Raw genomic sequence first — 19586 nt, 5'->3', positions numbered from 1 at the left:
GACGCCCCCCCCCCGAACACACACACACACACACACACACACACACCAGTAACCCCTCTTCTGTCCTCAACATATTCTCCTTTTCTCATCTTTATCCAAATGTATCAGTCTATGATGGTTTCTAACAGACGCAGAGCACAAACAACCACACACACACATCTTTCTTTGTCTCGTGCACAGACGGCATGTTAAAACAGAGAAAGACTGACATTTTTAAATGTCACACATTTGGCCTGCAGAGCTACATTTTCATATATGGCGACTGAACTGGGAGGGTTGCTGAGGAGGGCTTATGTTTCTAAAGCTGCTGCCCAGCAACGCGGAGCAATTTCTCTTGCAGAGAAAGCTCTTTTAAAAAGCATCAAAGACTTATTTAAAGCTTATTTCATTACAGTCTGAACTATCGGTTTGAATCTATAAATGTGGATCTGGCGTCTCTTGCAGGACACTGAGAGACATTTGTGTGATGTCTAGCATTAGTGATGCCATTTCGTGGGGAATAAGTGGTCTGAGATGGAGTGTAATTGGTAAAGTTGATTACGGTTCGTCTCTATGGCAGTGAAGGACGACAGCTCAGTCCCTCCTGACTAGTAGCATGGCACTAGTTAAAGGCAGGGTTGGTAACGATTTTAAAAACATTTTTGTCGTATTAGTTGAAATTCACATACATCCCGAAAGCATTCAATAAATCAAATGCTCAAACAAAAAAAAAAAAATCTGGTATCTGTTGCAGGACTGTAATAATCCAATCATTTCATTCGGCCTGCCACATGCGTGCACTCGGCACTCGTTGCGCATCACCGGAGTCTTCCACAAGCTGTTAGCTTGACAGCTGTGAGTACTAACAATAGCCATGTTCATTGTTTACATTCATAATGACATTTTTGGGGGAGTGACATTGGAGGAAGACCTGAAGCAACTGCCAGTGTTGCCAACTTGGCAAGTTTTTCTCTCGATTTAGGGACTTTTGTGCTGCTAGCTACTTTCATTGGAAAAGAGTTGGCAAAACTGAGCTCAGTTTTTCGGCTGGATCATTTTTAAAAATCGAGTGTCCTCTTGCTAGTTTCTCAAGATCGTCCACCCTGCCTTTAAACAGCCGCTACACTGGAATGCCACAGAAAATAGGGAAAGCTTGAATCTTGGCAATTTTCATGTTTGAACCGTTTGTAAGTAAAAATTCAGTAAATATTGAAACTGTATTATTTTTTTCTTTTCTCAATGGTTTTCCAGAAACCTGAGAAATTATCTCACCAAAGCTTGTTCAGGTGTTTTTAGAGTGGGATTTGAAAGTTGTAAAATGAGTTGATGGATCCATCAAACCAATTTTTCTCAGCATATGTTAATATACTAAGCCATAAGTAACTGTAATTAGAACCAGTAAGCGCTGTATGGCACTAAGAGGACAGCACAATGGCAGTTTACAATAATGTAAAACAATGAATGTTTGTCCATTACATCGGGTGCAACAAAGTAGGATGGCGGAGGTTCATTTGAATGATACTATCCATCCTTGTTGTTATTTAAAAGCCACAAGAACACTCTAATGCTGTTAAGCACAGTATGGAAACAAGACTGAGACTCAGAGCTAATTTCCCCCTAAATGAGAGTTTATTGCTGAAACAGCCCTGAAATCACTGAAGTAGATCTTAATATGAGCATAAGGGCTGTCAAGGATAAGAGGCCAAGTAGGAGTGTGCGTCTGAGGGGTGGGGGGTGTGTGCTTGGGTTTGTCCTGCATGTTACGTCTGAAAGACAAAGGGAGAGGTTAAAGGTCAAACTAACAGCAGACAGGCCAGTCCAGGGTCAGAGGGCTCAGACTAACCTGATCAGTGATGGTTGTTTATCTGGTCGTCCTCGAACCATCACCCTGATCCTCCCCTCTCACTTTTACACCAGATCAGACCCCTGAAAGAAATGAAACATCATGAATAATCAGATATCTTGTTGTCTATGCCATGTGGCCGTTACGTCCCAGGTTCGGGTCCAAACAAAGATCTTTGCCTCCCTGATTTTCCTGTCACTCTCCCCAGTGGAAGCAACGTTTTTAAAAAGGACACTGTGATGTGAGCAAGAATAATTGTTTTAACTCCTAGCATACCGCCAAGGTCCCAAGACCGGCAGCCAAACACACATGACAGGGTGAAAGGGATAGAGGCGCTCCCGCAGTGGGTGGTGGTGGGGGTTGTGGGACGTCATGGAGCCAATGTCCCGTCTGATTACAGCCAGAGGACTGGAGAGGCACGCTAATCCTCCACACACACAAATATAGATACACAAAAACACTCGGTTTGAGACAAAGACACACAACCAGCAAGACAGACAGACGTATACACACTAACCTACTCAGTATTAAGCCCACACCCCCTGACCTCCCTCCGGCCCCCTTGTCCAGACAAGACACACATAATGATATCACTACCAGAAGGACTTCACTTTGCCGCTCTTTTTGTTTGCTCACTGTACAGCCCGGCCGTGGCCCCTCACTGTCTCCCGGTTTTGAATTAAGGAACAATGTCAGGTCATTATTGTGCATGTGCCCCGGGACCGTAGCCAGGATTTAAAAAAAAAAATACTCAATGCATGAGCCCAAGTTCTCGCAATGCACCCCCACCAACCCCCCTCTCAAATATTCTGAATGACTTTCTCAAAGAAAGCCTCTTTTTTTATTTTATTTTTTTTAATAAATATTTAGAATTTTAAAATTCAGAAAAAATCTTGTCTCGTTCTGGTTGGGAAACACTGAATCTTTTTTTATTTATTTATTTTGCTTTAATGGGCCTAAAGCAGCTATAATCAATATTTGTATAACAATGTACCAAAAAGAGAATTATCACAAGTTATTTTTAAAGTGAGTTTTTCAGCTTATTGTTTACCTGAATGATGGGATTAAATATAACATTTGTATGGATACTGGCACTTATAGGATTTAAAGGAAATTAATTAGCTAACAAGTGTGCAAAGGAAGCCACAAAAACAAATCCGATTGGCATCACAGTACCCTTTAGTAAGAGTAAGTTGGAAATGAAGACTACAATTAAGCATAAACTGAAAGAAAGGTGGCAAAAGTAGTGGGAAGAGGAGAGGACAGGAAGGTGGTTATACAGTATTCAAAGAAAAGTAGGTATGATGAGAAGCACAAGGAGAACCCGGAGAGAGGAAACAGTAATATCTAGGCTCTGGATTAAACAGTACATTATTTAAAATAGGAAATTATATAATTATATATACCTGTCCTGTGTGACCCCTAACTTGACTGTTGTGGTTCACTCTCATTGCTCCCATAGTGGAAAAAGCTCTAAAAACCAAAGGGCAGACAGACACTTGCTACAGCAGTGTATGTTTCCCATGCATTGGAGCAGGCATTAGCAGTGTTGATCACAAACCAGCAAAGATAGGACATCATTTATGGCTGTATAAAGTTTTTTTTTTTCTTATTCGGGTGCTGGTTTAGTGAGTTTTGGTCTTATAAGACTTGACATCTGTTGAGTCTCAACCTTCATAATGACAGATGGTTTGTTTGGTAGCATGCAGTAGCAAAATCGCACTACTAGCTGTCTGCTGTGTGCTCATTCAGTTGCTTGGTGTTGCAATTGTGTTTCTTTTAGCCGAAAATGCATGCAACATCAGCATGCTGACATAATGTTAATAACAATGCTAGGGTGTAAGCTACTGGTATAATGTTTTACCTTGCACTAAATCCAGTTCAGGAGTTTAAATTCCCTCCAGTGGTCAAAGGCAGTAACTGCATCATAGAATTTGTCAAACTAGCGCCATTGCAAACTTTAATGGGAATAATACAGTTATCAATACTAATTATATTCTGTAGAGGTATCAATAAGACATTTATATCATAACAGTATATGTATTTAAAATCATCGGAGCCCAGCAGAGCAACTTAAACTCTCTCTGGGAGAAACGTGTCCTCCAGAAGGCCAAAAACATTATTAATCACAACCAAATCCTGTCTAGTGAGTTCACACTACTGCCTTCAGGACGGCGCTATCTGCCGCCTCACAGAAAGACAAACCGCTACTCCAAGTCATTCATTCCTTCTGCCATTACACTGCTGAACGCAGAGTAACTATCATGAATGAACGACAACAAAAAATGTTTTATTTACTTTGAATGTACAATTATTTTGCACTAACCACATAACGGTTGTCTGTGTTTGCATTAGGTACATTCTTGGAATACAATTTGCAATGTGCAAATACTCTTGGCACTTTATTCTATTCTAATTATTTATTTATTCCGTTATTCTTTTATCTCGTCTCGTTTTTATTCTTGTATTCATTGTTTTTATTGTGAAGATTTTTAATTTTTAATCTTGTACTTTTATTGTTCTGCACCTACCCATATGCCACCTACTGTGTTCCCTCTGTCAATGATGATTGTGCAGTATGAATGCGTGTATATGTTTCGGTGGACTGCAGAAACTGAATTGCCCTTCGGGGATAAATAAAGCTCTCTGTATCTGTATCTGTATCTTTCTAACGTATCCTTTGTTATGAAACAATATAAAGCCCTACATCATGTAATGTGTTAAGAAAGTTTACATTTCCCAGTAGTAGTATATTAACATTGCTGCATTGATGCTAACATGATGAATTTAATATTGCAGTTCTTCTCAGTGACCACTAGAGGGCAGTGAATACTCGTGATTTTAAATACACAGGTCATCCTGTCATACTATCATGAACATATGAATATTGATACCTCTAAAGAATATAATCCATATTGACAACTGTATTATTCCTATCAAATACTACTAAATAAAGTCTGCAATGGCGCTAGCTTGACAAATTCTATGATGCAGTTCCTACCTGTGACCACTGGAGGACATTAAATAAACAGGTCAAGTCAGCAACAGGCCATTTTTATTTACCAGTTGTTAACATAAATAATATATATATATATATATATATATATATGATCATGTGTTTGGTTTATACTAGAATGTATAGAAAAAGTTTACAATAGTATTGTAATGTGAAAACGTATTTTAGTCTTTTGTGAGTTGGAGATCTGAATGGTTGCAGTTTCATAACACACTGTCGATAACGACTGTGTGCTGTTGATTTTTATACCAACTGCAGAGTAAACACAGAGTAAGAGCAAGTCCTGTGTTGCCATTAACATCCTTCCAGCACCATAGACAGAAGAGGACACATCCACCACAAGTCCACAGTCAGAGACTGACTGTCACACTAGTAGATGAGAAGTCAGGAGATCACTGAGGGGGACATGTGTAGGGTGCCGAAAGTTTGTCTGGACCAAAGTGGTGAACCGACCAACAGACGGACATCGTCGTCCCTAGAGCCACTCTCCTAGTGTGTCTAAAAGCTGAGGCCATGACCGCATGTCCTTAATTGTAGCTATGGTCCTTCATGTGATTTCCTTTCTTGGATTATTTCATTTGAAAGATGTTTAGTGGCTTGAAGAGGTGAACACAGAAAAAATGTGATAGAATCAGAAAGAATCAACATCATTTTGTGCATCAGATGAATCTGCAGGGTTCAATGTCAGAAATCTACTTGCCTGAAGTCAATTTTGACTTGCTCCTATACAAATAGTTTTATTTATTACCGGTTAACAAATAACAACTAAGACCAAAATTGTCACATGTAATCTTTATTCAAGTAAATTAATCTGGAGTTTCGCCCACACCCAACTAAACTCCTGTTTTCAGGATAATTGAAATGCTCGCTTGCGCTTTAGCTCATAAACTTTGTCTTTACCTGCCACCTTTTTTCTCACGAGTGACCGATCAGAACAGCACATGTGCAACTCTCAACAGAGATGAGAAGGAAGCGAGATGACTCACTCCTTAGCTACTTCCATTTTTACGAGTTGCTAGATTTACTTGCCCGAATTGGCATTTTACTTGCCCCGGGACAAGTGGGTAATACTTATTGTCGAGCCCTGACCTGGTAAAATGTTCTTGGGATCCCTCAAGCAGTCCTGACCCCAGCTTCACTGTCTTATTTGATTAGATTAACAGATGTTCCAGCTAAAATTATTAAGGAAGAATAGTTTTTAAATCTGTAAAATATATTTATCACACAATGTTATATTCAGAAATTATAAATGCTATGTTTCCATTTGCCTTTTTGTAGAGTTCCCCTGTGCCTCAGCAGCATCCCCTAGCAGGCCTCCTTCTCTCCCTGCAGTTCGGTTGCCCGTGCTCTCATGCAGGTTTGTCAACACTTGTGTACAAGCTTGTTTGCAAACAGGCCAGACAAGACCACTGCTGTGAGACAAACACTAAACACAAACATCAATAAACAAACAAATCCATTCACACCACCCACTCCCTCCAAACACTGCATGTTCACGCCGCCCGATTTCAAAGCACTCACTCAGCTGGCTGTCAGGTGCCTTTGTTTGGCAGCAGCAGCAGCAGCAGTAGCAGCAGCATTGTTTGGTTCGTTCTCGGTGCATTTGTGCGACCTTGTCTCATTATTAATAGATGGTGTCAGAGAGTCGCTGGCCTCTCTGTCTGACAAGGCATTAGCATAAACACAGACTTCCTCTCAATATCTGTTTGCAGCACACTGTTGACCTTTAATTATGCATGTCTAAATGTTTGTTACCTGTCCACTCAAGTGTGTGAGTGTATTTGTGTGTGTGTGTGTGTGTGTGTGTGTGTTTAAGCTACAGTGAAAGTCAAGGCTTTTACTAGGTTAGAGGTTTTAATATTCGATCATGCTTTTTTATTTTTGCATTTTAAGAATGCGGAGGCTTGACAATGAGAGCAAGAGCAGATTAAAACTTCATCTCCTGTACCATTTTTACAAGCAATAAAAAAAAAAAAAATCATAGAAATCATATCATAAAACACTCTAAGCTGCACTAAGGTGCAGAAGAAGAAATACAATTCAGAGCCACAGGAGAACAGTTGAGCAGAATATGATGCAGGGAGTAGGTATGAACGGAAACAAGCAAAACAACTTGAACACAACAACAACAACAACAACAAAAAACCAGAAAGAGTTATGTGAGTTTTCAAAGCATCATAGGGTAACTGATAACTGAGTTTAAAAAAACAGTCAACATATGAATAAGCAGTGAGTAATGGGGTAAATGGTGAGGAAACCTGTCCAGTGAAATAAACACCAGAACATCACATCTGTTCACAAAGAGACACATTGCAGGATACTTTACCACAGCCTCAGAAGATCCCAGGACTTAATCAACACATCAGTTTCATACATATAGTATTTATGACTCATATCCAGTATCTATTCTAATATACATAACCTGGTGTCAACAGCACAAACATGAAGCCCTGGCAAATGATAAAAACAAGTCACCTCCCTCACCTCTTTCCATAGCATCAAGAACAAAGACGCATACAACCTAGATGTGTGTGTGTTACAAAATGTTAGGGGTCTAAATCACAATACAATATTATATCGATTATTTGGACAACAATATAATATTTGCTGATATCACAAAGTCTGCCACGATACAATTTCCATTAGATTCAATTCAGGGGTCTGTGATCAATATGAGACAATATCATACACCCATTAAACAAAATCAATTACATTTATATCAACTCATAAAAAGCAACTAAAATAGGATTTGACAATTTTACTACTGAGCTTTTCTAGATATTTAAATGAAAAACAATCTATTCTTGTTAATAAAAGTAAGAAATATAAAGTGGGAATTTCAAAATAAAGGCTTATCTTAAAAATGAGGATCACTCTCACTCATCTTCAACTGCTTATTCGGGTTTGGGTCGCGGGGTCAACAGCTCCAGCAGGGGACCCTAAACTTCCCTTTCCTGGGCCACATTAACCAGCTCTGACTTGGGGATCCCGAGGCGTTCGCAGGCCAGTGTGGAGATATAATCTCTCCACCTAGTCCTGTGTCTTCATCCTGGCCTCCTCTTAGCTGGTCGTGCCTGGAACACCTCCCTAGGGAGGCGCCCAAGGGGGGGGGGGGCATCCTCACTAGATGCCCGAACCACCTCAGCTGGCTCCTTTCAACGCAAAGGAGTAGCGGCTCTACTCCGAGTCCCTCACGGATGACTGAGCTTCTCGCCCTATCTCTAAGGGCGACGCCAGCCACCCTCCTGAGGAAACCCATTTCGGACGCTTGTACCCGCAATCTAGCTCTTTCGGTCATGAAGATGAAAGATGACGATATGTATCAATATTTTCACTTTGCATCGATGATATTGGATTGTTGAATTGATATACATCGATCCAGCTCGATGTATCGTTACACCCCTACAAAATGTTATGTATATCATGTGTTTCAACAGAAAACAAAAGAGGAATTGCACATTGATTCACATGTGACAAAGATTCAGATGTGCAAGTATGGGGGAACAAGGGGCAGTGGTGGCCTAAAGGTTAGAGAAGCGTGCTTGTGACTGGAAGATCGCCGGTTTAATCCCCTGGACCGGCAGGATAAATCTGGGTGGGCAAAGTGAAAAAGGAGTGCTTGCCCCTCCCTCATTACCACCACTGAGGTGCCCTTGAGCAAGGCCCTTAACCCCAATCGCTCCAGTGGAGCTGCTCAGCAGATCAGACTGTGGTTGTACTGGGCTGCTTTCAGGAGTGAATGTGTAACTGTGTGATCAGGGCATTCCTGAAAAACAGAGCATTGCTCTCAGTGAATCTCCCCTGAATAAATAAAGGTTAAAAAAAGAGAGGACCTGATTAACAGAGAAGCAGTTTAAACCAACAAAACTTTTATTTAGATGTTACCCAAGGTCCCCAAATATCTCAAATATGAACACTCAAGCACAGAAAAATATGTATAAAGCAGAGAGACTATTATTTTCCATTTTATTTTATGGCACATTGATTCAAAATAATAGTGGATTTGATATTTGGATTGAATGTGTCACTTTAGTAATTTAGCTTTTGTGCAACTGTGCAACTTAAGAGGACATTTAAGGGAAAATGGGAAACATTAGGGTTTATTAAAACGAGCAGTGCTACCTGTTCTTTATTTTCCTGATGGGCTTCACGCTTGCCATTATAGATTCTGACCCATTCATCTTCGTCTCCTCGTCCTCCTCAGCTGTTAAAAGGCCTGCTGGTGTTTACACGGGTGTTACGTCTCCATCTCCTCATCCTCACGCTGTGCCCATCACCTCACACAACATGCTTTTATTATAATAGCATCATTCCATTAGTATTAATAAAGCACTGTGTACTGTGTGTGTATGTGTGTGCATGTGCATGTGCGTGTGCGTGTGCAGCAAGCCATCCATTCATCAAAAATAGATACAACGGCATCTCTGCCTGCAGCTCTCGGTGTTATTGTTTTTCCTCTTCACTGCCTTTCAGTCATGCCTCTGCTCATTGTGTGTGTGTATGTGTGTGTGTGTGTGTGTATGCGTGACACACCTTTACATCAGATGCATTTTTCTGGTTCTGCTGCTTTTACTGTCAGCATCGCCGTCTTCGCCACACCTAGCAATTATTATGCAAAAATAACAGCACACAGCATTTCCATTAGGCGTGCTAATGCCACCTTCCTCTGTCACCACGTGGCGCTGTGCTCCCAGTACGAACATGTAATGTCAGATTACCATGAACTCAATCCGATATGGCTCCTACTTACTGTAAAGGTGATAACAAGTTGAAGAGATTATAGGCATGCACTAAGCCAGGGGTCCTCAACCTTTTGTAACTGAAGGCCCACTTTGTTAATACATTTCCGAGGACCACCTTCTCAAATAAATGACAAAAAAAGGAGTAAAATAAACTCTACTTTGTGCAACTGTTTGCTGTAATGACCAAAATAAATGTAAATCTACTGCTTACCCATCAGTGCCTGCCATTATGAATCAGAATTTAATGCATTCAGGGTCATATTTCATCACCACATGCTTTGGAGCTTTTACTTGTGCAGGGTTGTCTCTCACATCACTCTTGTGTTTCAAAAACAGATCCTTTTTCTGTCACTGCAGCTGAGGGAACATTAGCTAGCTAACTGTGGCAAAACACGATGTGTCGTGATTGGCATTCTTGCAAAAACTCTCACAATACTCACTGCCCGACTACCATTCAAGATCAATATCTAACCTTAACCATTCAAGATCCATATCTAACCATAACCATTCAAGATCCATATCTAACCTTAACCATTCAAGATCAATGCCTAACCTTAATTATTCAAGATCAATATCTAACCTTAACCATTCAAGATCAATGCCTAACCTTAACCATTCAAGATCAATATCTAACCTTAACCATTCAAGATCAATATCTAACCTTAACCATTCAAGATCAATATCTAACCTTAACCATTCAAGATCAATGCCTAACATTAACCATTCAAGATCCATATCTAACCATAACCATTCAAGATCCATATCTAACCTTAACCATTCAAGATCAATGCCTAACCTTAATTATTCAAGGTCAATGCCTAACCTTAACCATTCAAGATCAATATCTAACCTTAACCATTCAAGATCGATGCCTAACCTTAACCATTCAAGATCAATATCTAACCTTAACCATTCAAGATCAATATCTAACCTTAACCATTCAAGATCAATGCCTAACCTTAACTATCTCACGAGTTTCCCAACTCATGGGTTGTCTTCTAGACACGACCCCGGCCCAGTGGTTGAGAATCGCTGCACTAAGCCATGAATTTCCTGGTAATATTCATCATTTGGTGATGAATATTCATAGCCCACTGTAGGCAAAAGAGCCCACCAGCTTTCGATCGTGATCATTGAACTTCTGTTTCCAATGTCAGGTATGAACTTTGAACCTCATGTCTCGAGATCAGTTCTCAATAACTGTGTCTTTAGGGATTTTTATAGACCAACCAGTTCATACTGTATATTCATTTATACTTGAATGCATTTTTAATGAGTCAAAGACTGTGGCCCCAAGGTGGGATTTCTGTCACAATGTAACAGATAAACACGCAAAGTTTATATTGAAGTGTTGCAAGGAAACACATTTTGCTGTCTGCCGTTCAATTTTAAAGCCTCTGACAAAGAAGGACATAGCACTTAAAACCCTTTAACATTCAATTTCTTGATTTTATTTCCTCTCAAGTAGCTTTAAGGTTGTTAAAATCATCTTATTCCAAAGCTGTTTATTATATATACTGTATTTTGTATCAGCTTATTCCAGCTCTTTATTGAAGCTACATGATGTTTACTCCGAGTGAAATACTCCAATCCAAGACTCTGAATGTAAATATTTTAGATGGCTTTTGCATCATTTTATACTAATTTCTCAAGATATCTGCCAGACATATTTGGTATGGAAACTTTAGGCCAGGGTCTAGTAGTGGTTTATGAAGATACCATGTTGTGCAACGTCTCTGGTTCCATTAAGTCTATGGATATTTGTTCATGGCCGTCTCCCCTCCCCCCACATTTCCAGTTGCTTGTCAGACTCCAATAAATCCTCACATAAATTAGCCCTACATCTTTTGATCCGGAGTAGCCTTAACAACTTCACACAACTGATCTTGTTTCTGACATGTTTACAGCAAAGTGTCATCATGTGTCTCATGTCTGTCAGTCTCGTGTACGGTGATGAGCATGGTGTGCAACCACGTGCTTGCATGAACTGCTCAGCATCATTCAAAGTGCCAGCAGTGGAAAGGTGTGATATTTAAGTGTGATTTTTGAGCTTAAAGTGAAAAAATCACACATCTCCCTGTGGTAGCACCTGTCAATCAAATGTCTGAAACTCATGTTTCAAGGGTCACATCACTGTGGTTCATGCTGTCCACACATTGTCAGTTGTTTTTTAATCTACTGTTCAAAAGTTTGGAATCATCTGTTATATTGATATTTCTCTTCTTTCCTTCCATGATGGCTATTTTACACCAAACATATTATTTACATTTCAAAGAGTTTAGGCCCCAAAAGAATAATAATTAAACGATTCAAACTTCCATTTAGTGGATGTCCCCACAGTGTTGCCTTGCAGGGGAAATACTGTTGTAACCATTTTCCCCTAAATATCCTTTGATTTTGAATTTGTTTTCCAGTCCAGAAAAGCGTATGTGACTGTAGATCATTACGGAACAACAATATTTTGTGTTATCTGATTTCCTTTGAGCCCTCTGTAGTTTAAACAGTGGTTAGATTGAATATGTTTAAACTGTGATTTGTCAGCCTAAATGAAAATAAAGATTAAAAATTGGTGGGGCTGTTTTTTTTATTTACATTTGAATTTCTAGTCGTTGATTAATTCATAATTAATTTTCTTTTCAGTTCTAATAAAGTTTGATTTATAGATGATGAAAATAAAAGCTCTTGTTTTGAAAAACTATTTTTGCCGGATTGTGCCGTTTAAAAGTTCCCGATTTGTGTTACCATAGAAACGGGGAGGAGGAACTCTACTACTGTGTAAACCAAGGAGACCAGAGGAGGAAGACGAAGTTGAAGATATCTCGATATATCAGTCTGAATATCTCCAGAGACAACACAGAGTGGTGAACTGCAGGCTCGTCCGTGAGGAGCTGGTTTCACAGTGAGTTTATATGTGGAGCGTGTGAAGCTCAGCCACAATCAATCTGAGCGCTCAATGTTAATAACACACTGCTCTGTGTGTGTGTGTGCGCGTGTGTCTGTGTGTGTGCGTGCGTGTGTGTGTTGCAGGTTGCCCGAGGCTCTGGGTGGCGTGATGGCAGGAGGACCCCCGTTACGTGACTGCAGCGATGCCCTCTTTGATCTACAGACGAAACGCCAGGAGGAGGGAGTGCTTGAGATAAAGAACAAGGAGCTCTGTCAGGTAAACGATATTATAACTAACTGATGTAACGTCTAGTTAGGGGTATTTCTCGCGATATTATGGTGACGTGATGTTAGTCGCCTATTGTGCCTCACTTTAAAGGGACTGTTTGTAAGAATCAGAAATGCTTGTTAACAGCGACACCTGTGGCCGTTAAGTCAACGAAAGTCGCGCTTGCTCGCTCTAAATATACCTGAACGAGCATCGCTCAACACAGTGAGGCGACATACGTCAGCTAAAACCACAATATCACTATATTTCACCTGCTTGGCAGTGATGTTAGCTGACCAGACGAAGGTCTCTCCATGAATCACTGCTGATCGTATTGTTGGCTTTTCCTGCTTCAGCCTCCCGACCGCAGTCGGAGGGAGACACTGGCACCCGATAACGTTTCTCGTTGCGGAGCTCCGTCACTTCACAAGACACGGAAAACCTCTGTTGGTCTGGAGGAGCTGCAGCAGTTATTTCTGCACAAACGTCCACTGTACATTCACTAGATATTCTCAGAGCTAAACTAACTCTTCTGCAGTGTGTAGTGTGCGCACATGCATGTGAGGTGGAGCGAGCTGAGTGAAGGCAGGAAGGCAGGCGGCGGAGCAGAGTACAGCGGAGACTGCGGCCCTGGAGACCAAAGCTACGGTCTCCCCCGCGTCCTGCGACCGTGGCCAACACTGTTTTGCAAGACGGGCTTCACTAGATATAACTTTGCGGTTTTGGTGCTTCCGTGTAGTTTGTGTTGGAGTCGGAGTCTGAACAGCGTAGCCACACGCGATCGCGCATGGGAAACCGACCCAGATTGATTTATACGTGTAAGAAGTTACAAACAGTCCCTTTAAATGCCAGCTTGTTTACATAATGTCACTGTTGTGGCACTGTTATGAAAAAAAAACACAAAAATGGAATTGTTTTCTGTATACTACGTGCTAGTTTTTTTTCACAGTCTTGGATTTGTCAATAATAAGCAAACAAAATTGATTTTGATGCATTGCATCATTGCATCCAACACACAATACAGCAGCATTGCCCCTAGTGGAAACCGGGAAAATAGCAGAAACTATCATTTTGAAGCCAGGGCTCTAGATAGAAATCCTGATATAATATAATGCATGATTTTATGCAGTAAAATTCACACCAGGCAGCAGGGAAGTGCGGCTCGCCACAATGATTACATTTTTCTGTGGCGTGGAGGCGTAATAGTGTGTTTCAAGCGGGAAGAAATCGGCACTTCGCCGATGTTCTGATGTGAAATCGGCGTAATGGCCGAGGGATTAAAAAGTGTGGTTTAAATGGGGACATTTTTGTCCTTAAGGTCTGAGTGTCCGTATCTTGGCTACACAGTTTATTGTAGACTTATTATAGGAGCTGAGGTTGAGTTTTCAAAATTCGGAAAAAAAAACCTCACTCCCTTGCCAAAATTTATACCATAAGCAGTAACACAGCCAAAATGATGGAAAAATTTATAAGCCAAAAATGTCCATAGTGAGGGACAAGGGTTAACGTCTAGCAGTTACCAAGCATTAACGTTACTTCTTGCGATGTAGCATTCTGTCTCAATCAGTGAGCATTAAAGCTGCAGTCGGTAACTTTGAGCAAATATATAAAAAATAATCAATAAAAAATAATGTTCCTGTGGTTCCTCCTGTGCTCCTAATGGCATTTGCCTTAAGGAAAACAAGAGCCGAGCTGTCTGGGTAGCCGTCAATCACTGCTCGCGAACTCCAATCAAACGGTCAAGCTGATCAAATATGAATCAAGATTCTGTTACTGTAATGCCTATTTCTCGCCTCAAATGTTTTCAGAAACATATTTTAGTGTACTATTTAGCTGTAACATGAGAAAGTTTGAGAGCCGGCCACCATGTTGAGAACAGTTGAGCCAAAACCAAGCACCGCCCACTGGCCAGAGCAAACCCAGCTTTAAGACAGAACGCTACATTGCGAGAGGTAACTTTAACTGACTGACCAAGCATCATAAATATTCTCAAGTATTTTTTGTCTGCTGTGTGTGTTTCTATGTAGATGTTCGTGAGATTGCAACAGCGCTCGGATGAGTTGCACAAGGAGGTTGTGAAAGCGAAGATGTTACACTTAAGCTTCGATCTGTTTTTCAAGGTACAGTAGAGGACCATTTCACACATGACTCCTGTATTAGACTGTACGTAACGTAGTTGGATTTCAATTTCATGGCTGGAACTGGACAGCAACAGCCAAATTAAATTCCTCTATCTCCCTCCCTGCAGGAAGAAGATGCTGGTAAAGCTTCTGACAAAGCAGAGAGGAAGAGGAAAGAGAAGCTTCAACAGGAGTTAGAGCTAGAGAGGTTAATGGTGGAGCATGGCGAACTGATGGATAGGAAACAGGAGCTACAGCATCAGATTCAGAAACACTCTTTGTATTGGGTCTTCATGGTGCGGGTGGTCAAGATGACTAAGGTACTGCAAGGATTTTTTACATGACAGAGAAACTAAATCTAAATGTTTTTATAGTACAGGAATAGGCTATCTATGTACCAAACCAAATTTCCCAAGTAGCACGTCCCACTGCAGATACCAACAATGTAACCATGAAAGAGCCACCACGCCTATATACTGTACAGCCTTTTCTGTTCCTCTGGCCCTGTGACGGTAAATCCCAGATTGATGTAGCTAGCCTGAACTGTCAGGCCCAGCGTTGTCGTTTGCCTCTCGACTGTCTTGCAGCCATTTCAAATTTCCACTCATTCTGCTTTAATCAACGACTGAGGCGTCCTAATCCGACTGCATTTAGCTAACCTTACTAGTTCATGCTTTGTCAGACACAACCAAATGTTATTTCTAAAATATTTAAACAATAAACAACTCATTTTTACATCATAATAATTTGTATATGTAATAAATAACTTATCTGTAATATAATTGAATTATATAATTTTTTTTTGGTTTTAAGTTAAAGACTTAAAGGGACTGTTTGTAACTTTTTAAGCGTATAAATGTACCGGGTCAGGACACATGCGCGCTCGCATATGCGCACTCCCGTGTGGCCGGAGCCTCTCCTCCTCCGCCTGCCTTCACTCACACTGCAGTGTGGAGTGAGGGCGCGTTCTCGCTCTGCTTGCTCCACCTCTAGACGTGAATGCGCGCTCACTCCACACTGCAGAAGAGTTAGTTTAGCTCTGAGAATCCAGTAAATGTACAGTGGACGTTTGTGCAGAAATAAATGCTGCAGCTCCTCCAGACCAACAGAGGTTTCCTGTGTCTTGTGAAGTGACGGGGCTCCGCAGAGAGTAACGTTATCATCGGCACCCGGTCGGATTTGGTAACGTTTCTCTTGCTGCTCAGTCCCGGCACCAACCCGCTTTTCCTGCTCAGCCTCCGGTGTCTCACTCCGGAGAGGGAGACACCGGAGGCTGAGCAGGAAAAGCCAGCATTGATTCATGGAGAGACCTTCGTCTGGTCAGCTAACATTACTGCCAAGCAGCTGAAATATATAGTGATATTGTGGTTTTAGCTGACGTGTGTCGCCTCACTGTTTTGAGCGATGCTCGTTCATGTCTATTTAGAGCGAGCAAGCACGAACCCGACGCTGACTTTCGTTGGCTTCACGGCCACAGGTGTCCCTGTTAACAAGCATTTCTGAAAGTTACAAATAGTCCCTTTAAGTTAAAGAGTGCAGTTGTTAGGTTTTTTAGCAAGGCTCTTGCATACCTCCAGACCGGAGCTTGCGTACCACCAGTGGTGTGTACCACAGTTTGAGAATCTCTGTACTAAACCGCTGTCAGTTGAAAGCCTTTTTGAAACGCATGGGACCACCTATCTCTCATAGCTCCCAAACTATTACAGATAACTCATCTCTTTGGTGCTCTAAAAGCATAAAATGCCCAACAGGTTTCTTTACAGCATTTCTTCCGCATAAAGCAAGTATTTTGTAACTGAAAAGTTAATTTTTAAACCCTGGAAATTGTTTAGTCGTGGTGGTAAGCCTCCCTAAATCTTGACTCATCTTGTCTCTTGATGATAGCCTAAACAGTAGCCATACACACTCATTAAATATATGGCATTGCTGTATGAAATAATGCCTCTGGCTCTTTCTCCCTACAGGTTAATGTGTTATTTAATGAAATTGGATTTTGGAGCTACACCTTTAATGTGTGTGTGTTACAGTATGATGATGTGCAGGCGCTCACGGTTCGTTTAGAAAGTCTTCTCCACTTTCGAGACCATCTCTATCAGAGGGTGAATGAGGCGCGAGAGCAGGTCGACCAGGAGAAAAAAGCCCTGCTGACACTGGAGGAGCAGCATCACGTCCTGCAGCTGCACAACAACAACCAGCTGTCCCACCTCCAGACCAAGATAGAGAAGACGCGCTCTGAAGCTCTAAAATGGGTACTAGACATAAGTCCGGTCCAGGTCAAAGTCCGGCATCAGAGCTAACACCAAATCAAATGTTTACCATCTTCTGTGTGAAAGTCAGTTGTCCCTGTCTTCACACAGGAAAGGAAGTGGAGCCACATTCAGGAAACAGCAGCAAAGAAAACACTCCTACTGGGACAAATTAAGATGGTGACGCTCAACCTCTATGAAAATACAGAGGACATGGTAGAAGGAGAGGAAGATGTGGATATGAATGACACGGAGAAACAGCTGGACAAGGTATGTACCCTGACGGAGCAAAAACAAAATAAAACAGAACAAGAAAAACTATAGTGAATGACAATATTATATAATAGAATAAAATAGATAATGAAATCTATATATACAGGTTAATATAAGTAAAGGAGTGGTGTTAATCAGAAAATGGTACAATAAATCCTACTGGTTTCTTTTGTTTTGCAGGAAGTGACATATTTAGCAGCAACACTGCACTTTCTTTCTTTCTCCCCAGAATGAGGGGTAATTACTTAGGTTGCGTCCGAAATAGCATACTAACATGCTATTTAGTATGCTAAAACAGTATGTGAGACGCGAATTGTAACTATTTCCAGTCAAATATTGCAGTATGCAAACGCAGGACACTACGGCGGCAAAAATATCCCACAATACAATGCGGTTGTGATGACAATGTTCATAACAGACGTTGATGGACAGATATGTAACATCAATAACGCTTCAATTTAAGTGTAAGTATAAGATTTCACTTTGCTAGGTGTAATATATATATATATATATATTTTAATTCAGAATTTGATTCTCTCAAACCATTGTTTGGTCACATGAGGTTGTCATGGGCTGCCATGGTTACACGTCTCCAACCAGCAAGGATGCTCTCAGGAAGTGATGACGTGAATTACTGCTCAGTGCGTCCGAAAAGAAACATACTACTGTTTATTCACACAAAAGTATGTTGAACGATGGTATGCGATTACGGACATAGCCTCCCTTTCTGTCAGATTCGGACTTCGGGGCAGCCAGGTCCCTCTCTATTACCAGACTATGGTCACTCCAACTGTACAGTGTCCATGTCTTTGTCAGCTTCTTATCAGTTGCTGTGGTTAGGTTGTCTGCCACAGTATACTGTCTGTTTAGTGCCAAATATGTTTCTACTTTGTGTAGTAAGTTATATATATTTCTTTTTCTTTAGTTATAATGTGGTTTGGTCTCATCTTCTGAGTAATAGTGTAACTGCTCTGAGGCTGGCTGGGGGTTGTGATGTCAGAGGGTGAAAGGTCAGCCAACCTCAGGACCAGTTGGCTGAGGGGACTCCTTTGTATGTTCAACTCTTGGCAGACAAGGCCTTTATAATGGTAACAGGCAGGGTTGCTCTTTTTAATATGGCTCCAGCATTTGATAGATCTTTTTTGAATACTTAGAAGTAAAGGATATTGGCCTAATTCACCCCTGCATGCAGAGTTACACCCGGAGAATACTTTTGCAGAACTCTGCATGCAGGGTTTCAACTGGATTTTTGTCCCATTTTTCCCAATAATTTAATAGTAAGGGGCCCCATACCTCACTGCCATACAAGGCAATCGATTCTGTAAATGATTTAAATATTTTGAGCCATGTTCTTATTGGAATTTGTATTTTAACTGACTGCTTGATGGCGTAGAAAGCCCTTTCTCTCTGCCTTCTCTTTGAGTTCCTTCACAGCATAGCAGAAGTTTCCTGTGGAACTAATTTGTACTCTTAGGTATTTGTTTGTTTTATTTGGGTCCTGCTTATTTTAAATGTTGGGTTATTTCTCTGTAACCTTGATCTATTTGGGAAGGTGATAATTTTGGTTTTCTTCATGTTAACTGTCAAGGTCCTTGTCTGACGGTACTGATGGAGAAGGTTCAGTTAAGACCTTCTAGGAGACAGTATGACCAGGTCATCTGCATAAAACAGACACTTGATTTCTGTGCCTTGAAGAGTGAGACTTCTTTTTCTTACTGTCTCCTTCTTAGGTCAAGATGTTCATCCAGGACCATAAGGACATAGTGAAACAACATCAAAATCCCTCACAGAGACACGATGGACAGAAAAAAGACAAGATAAAGTCCAAAAAGCGCATCGCAACTCACTGTAAAAAAGAGTGTACCAGCTGAGCTTGTTTATCGGCTGTTCTAATGTAAAACTCTGTGAGTTAAATGAACTGTGAACTTGAAGACAATTAACTTCAATAAACTTAAGACACTGAGTGCAATCAACAACTTTTATTCATTTAGCTGCTCATGGTTATTAACATGGCTTGATAATAAGTTCTGAAATGTTCTGATAGTGGTAACTATATATTTGAGGTTGACTTGTTTTAACTTGATAAATTCTGTGTATCTAGTATCAATATCCGATAAGTTATACTGTTGGTGGTTCAATCCCCAGTCGCTCCTGTCTGCATTAAAAATGAATGAAATGTAATGTAGAGTCTAGACAAGCAATCATTCAGAACATAA

At 40.8% G+C, this 19586-nt stretch overlaps 1 protein-coding gene across 1 annotated transcript; it reads left to right on the top strand.

Annotated features, from left to right (window-relative positions):
- The first annotated feature begins 798 nt into the window (after positions 1 to 798).
- Positions 799 to 19333, top strand: cfap73 (cilia and flagella associated protein 73). The gene is made up of 9 exons (XM_074638097.1): positions 799 to 834; positions 6117 to 6195; positions 12328 to 12479; positions 12608 to 12740; positions 14759 to 14851; positions 14980 to 15171; positions 16879 to 17100; positions 17209 to 17367; positions 19101 to 19333. Exons 2-9 carry the CDS (start codon positions 6190 to 6192, stop codon positions 19239 to 19241), a joined length of 1098 nt encoding a protein of 365 aa, XP_074494198.1. The 5' UTR covers positions 799 to 834; positions 6117 to 6189; the 3' UTR covers positions 19242 to 19333.
- The last annotated feature ends 253 nt before the right edge of the window (positions 19334 to 19586 follow it).

Source organism: Sebastes fasciatus, chromosome 6 (genome assembly GCF_043250625.1).
Source record: "Sebastes fasciatus isolate fSebFas1 chromosome 6, fSebFas1.pri, whole genome shotgun sequence".
Classification (NCBI taxonomy): domain Eukaryota; kingdom Metazoa; phylum Chordata; class Actinopteri; order Perciformes; family Sebastidae; genus Sebastes; species Sebastes fasciatus.
Note: the sequence above shows the minus strand (reverse complement) of the source record. Positions and strands in the feature narration are given on the sequence as shown.

Bases quoted from the DNA above. Each gene is read 5' to 3' on its own strand.
- cfap73 (XM_074638097.1), top strand. The intron at 12,741-14,758 runs GTAAACGATATT...GTTTCTATGTAG, and splicing joins AGAACAAGGAGCTCTGTCAG to ATGTTCGTGAGATTGCAACA. The intron at 17,101-17,208 runs GTACTAGACATA...GTCTTCACACAG, and splicing joins GCTCTGAAGCTCTAAAATGG to GAAAGGAAGTGGAGCCACAT.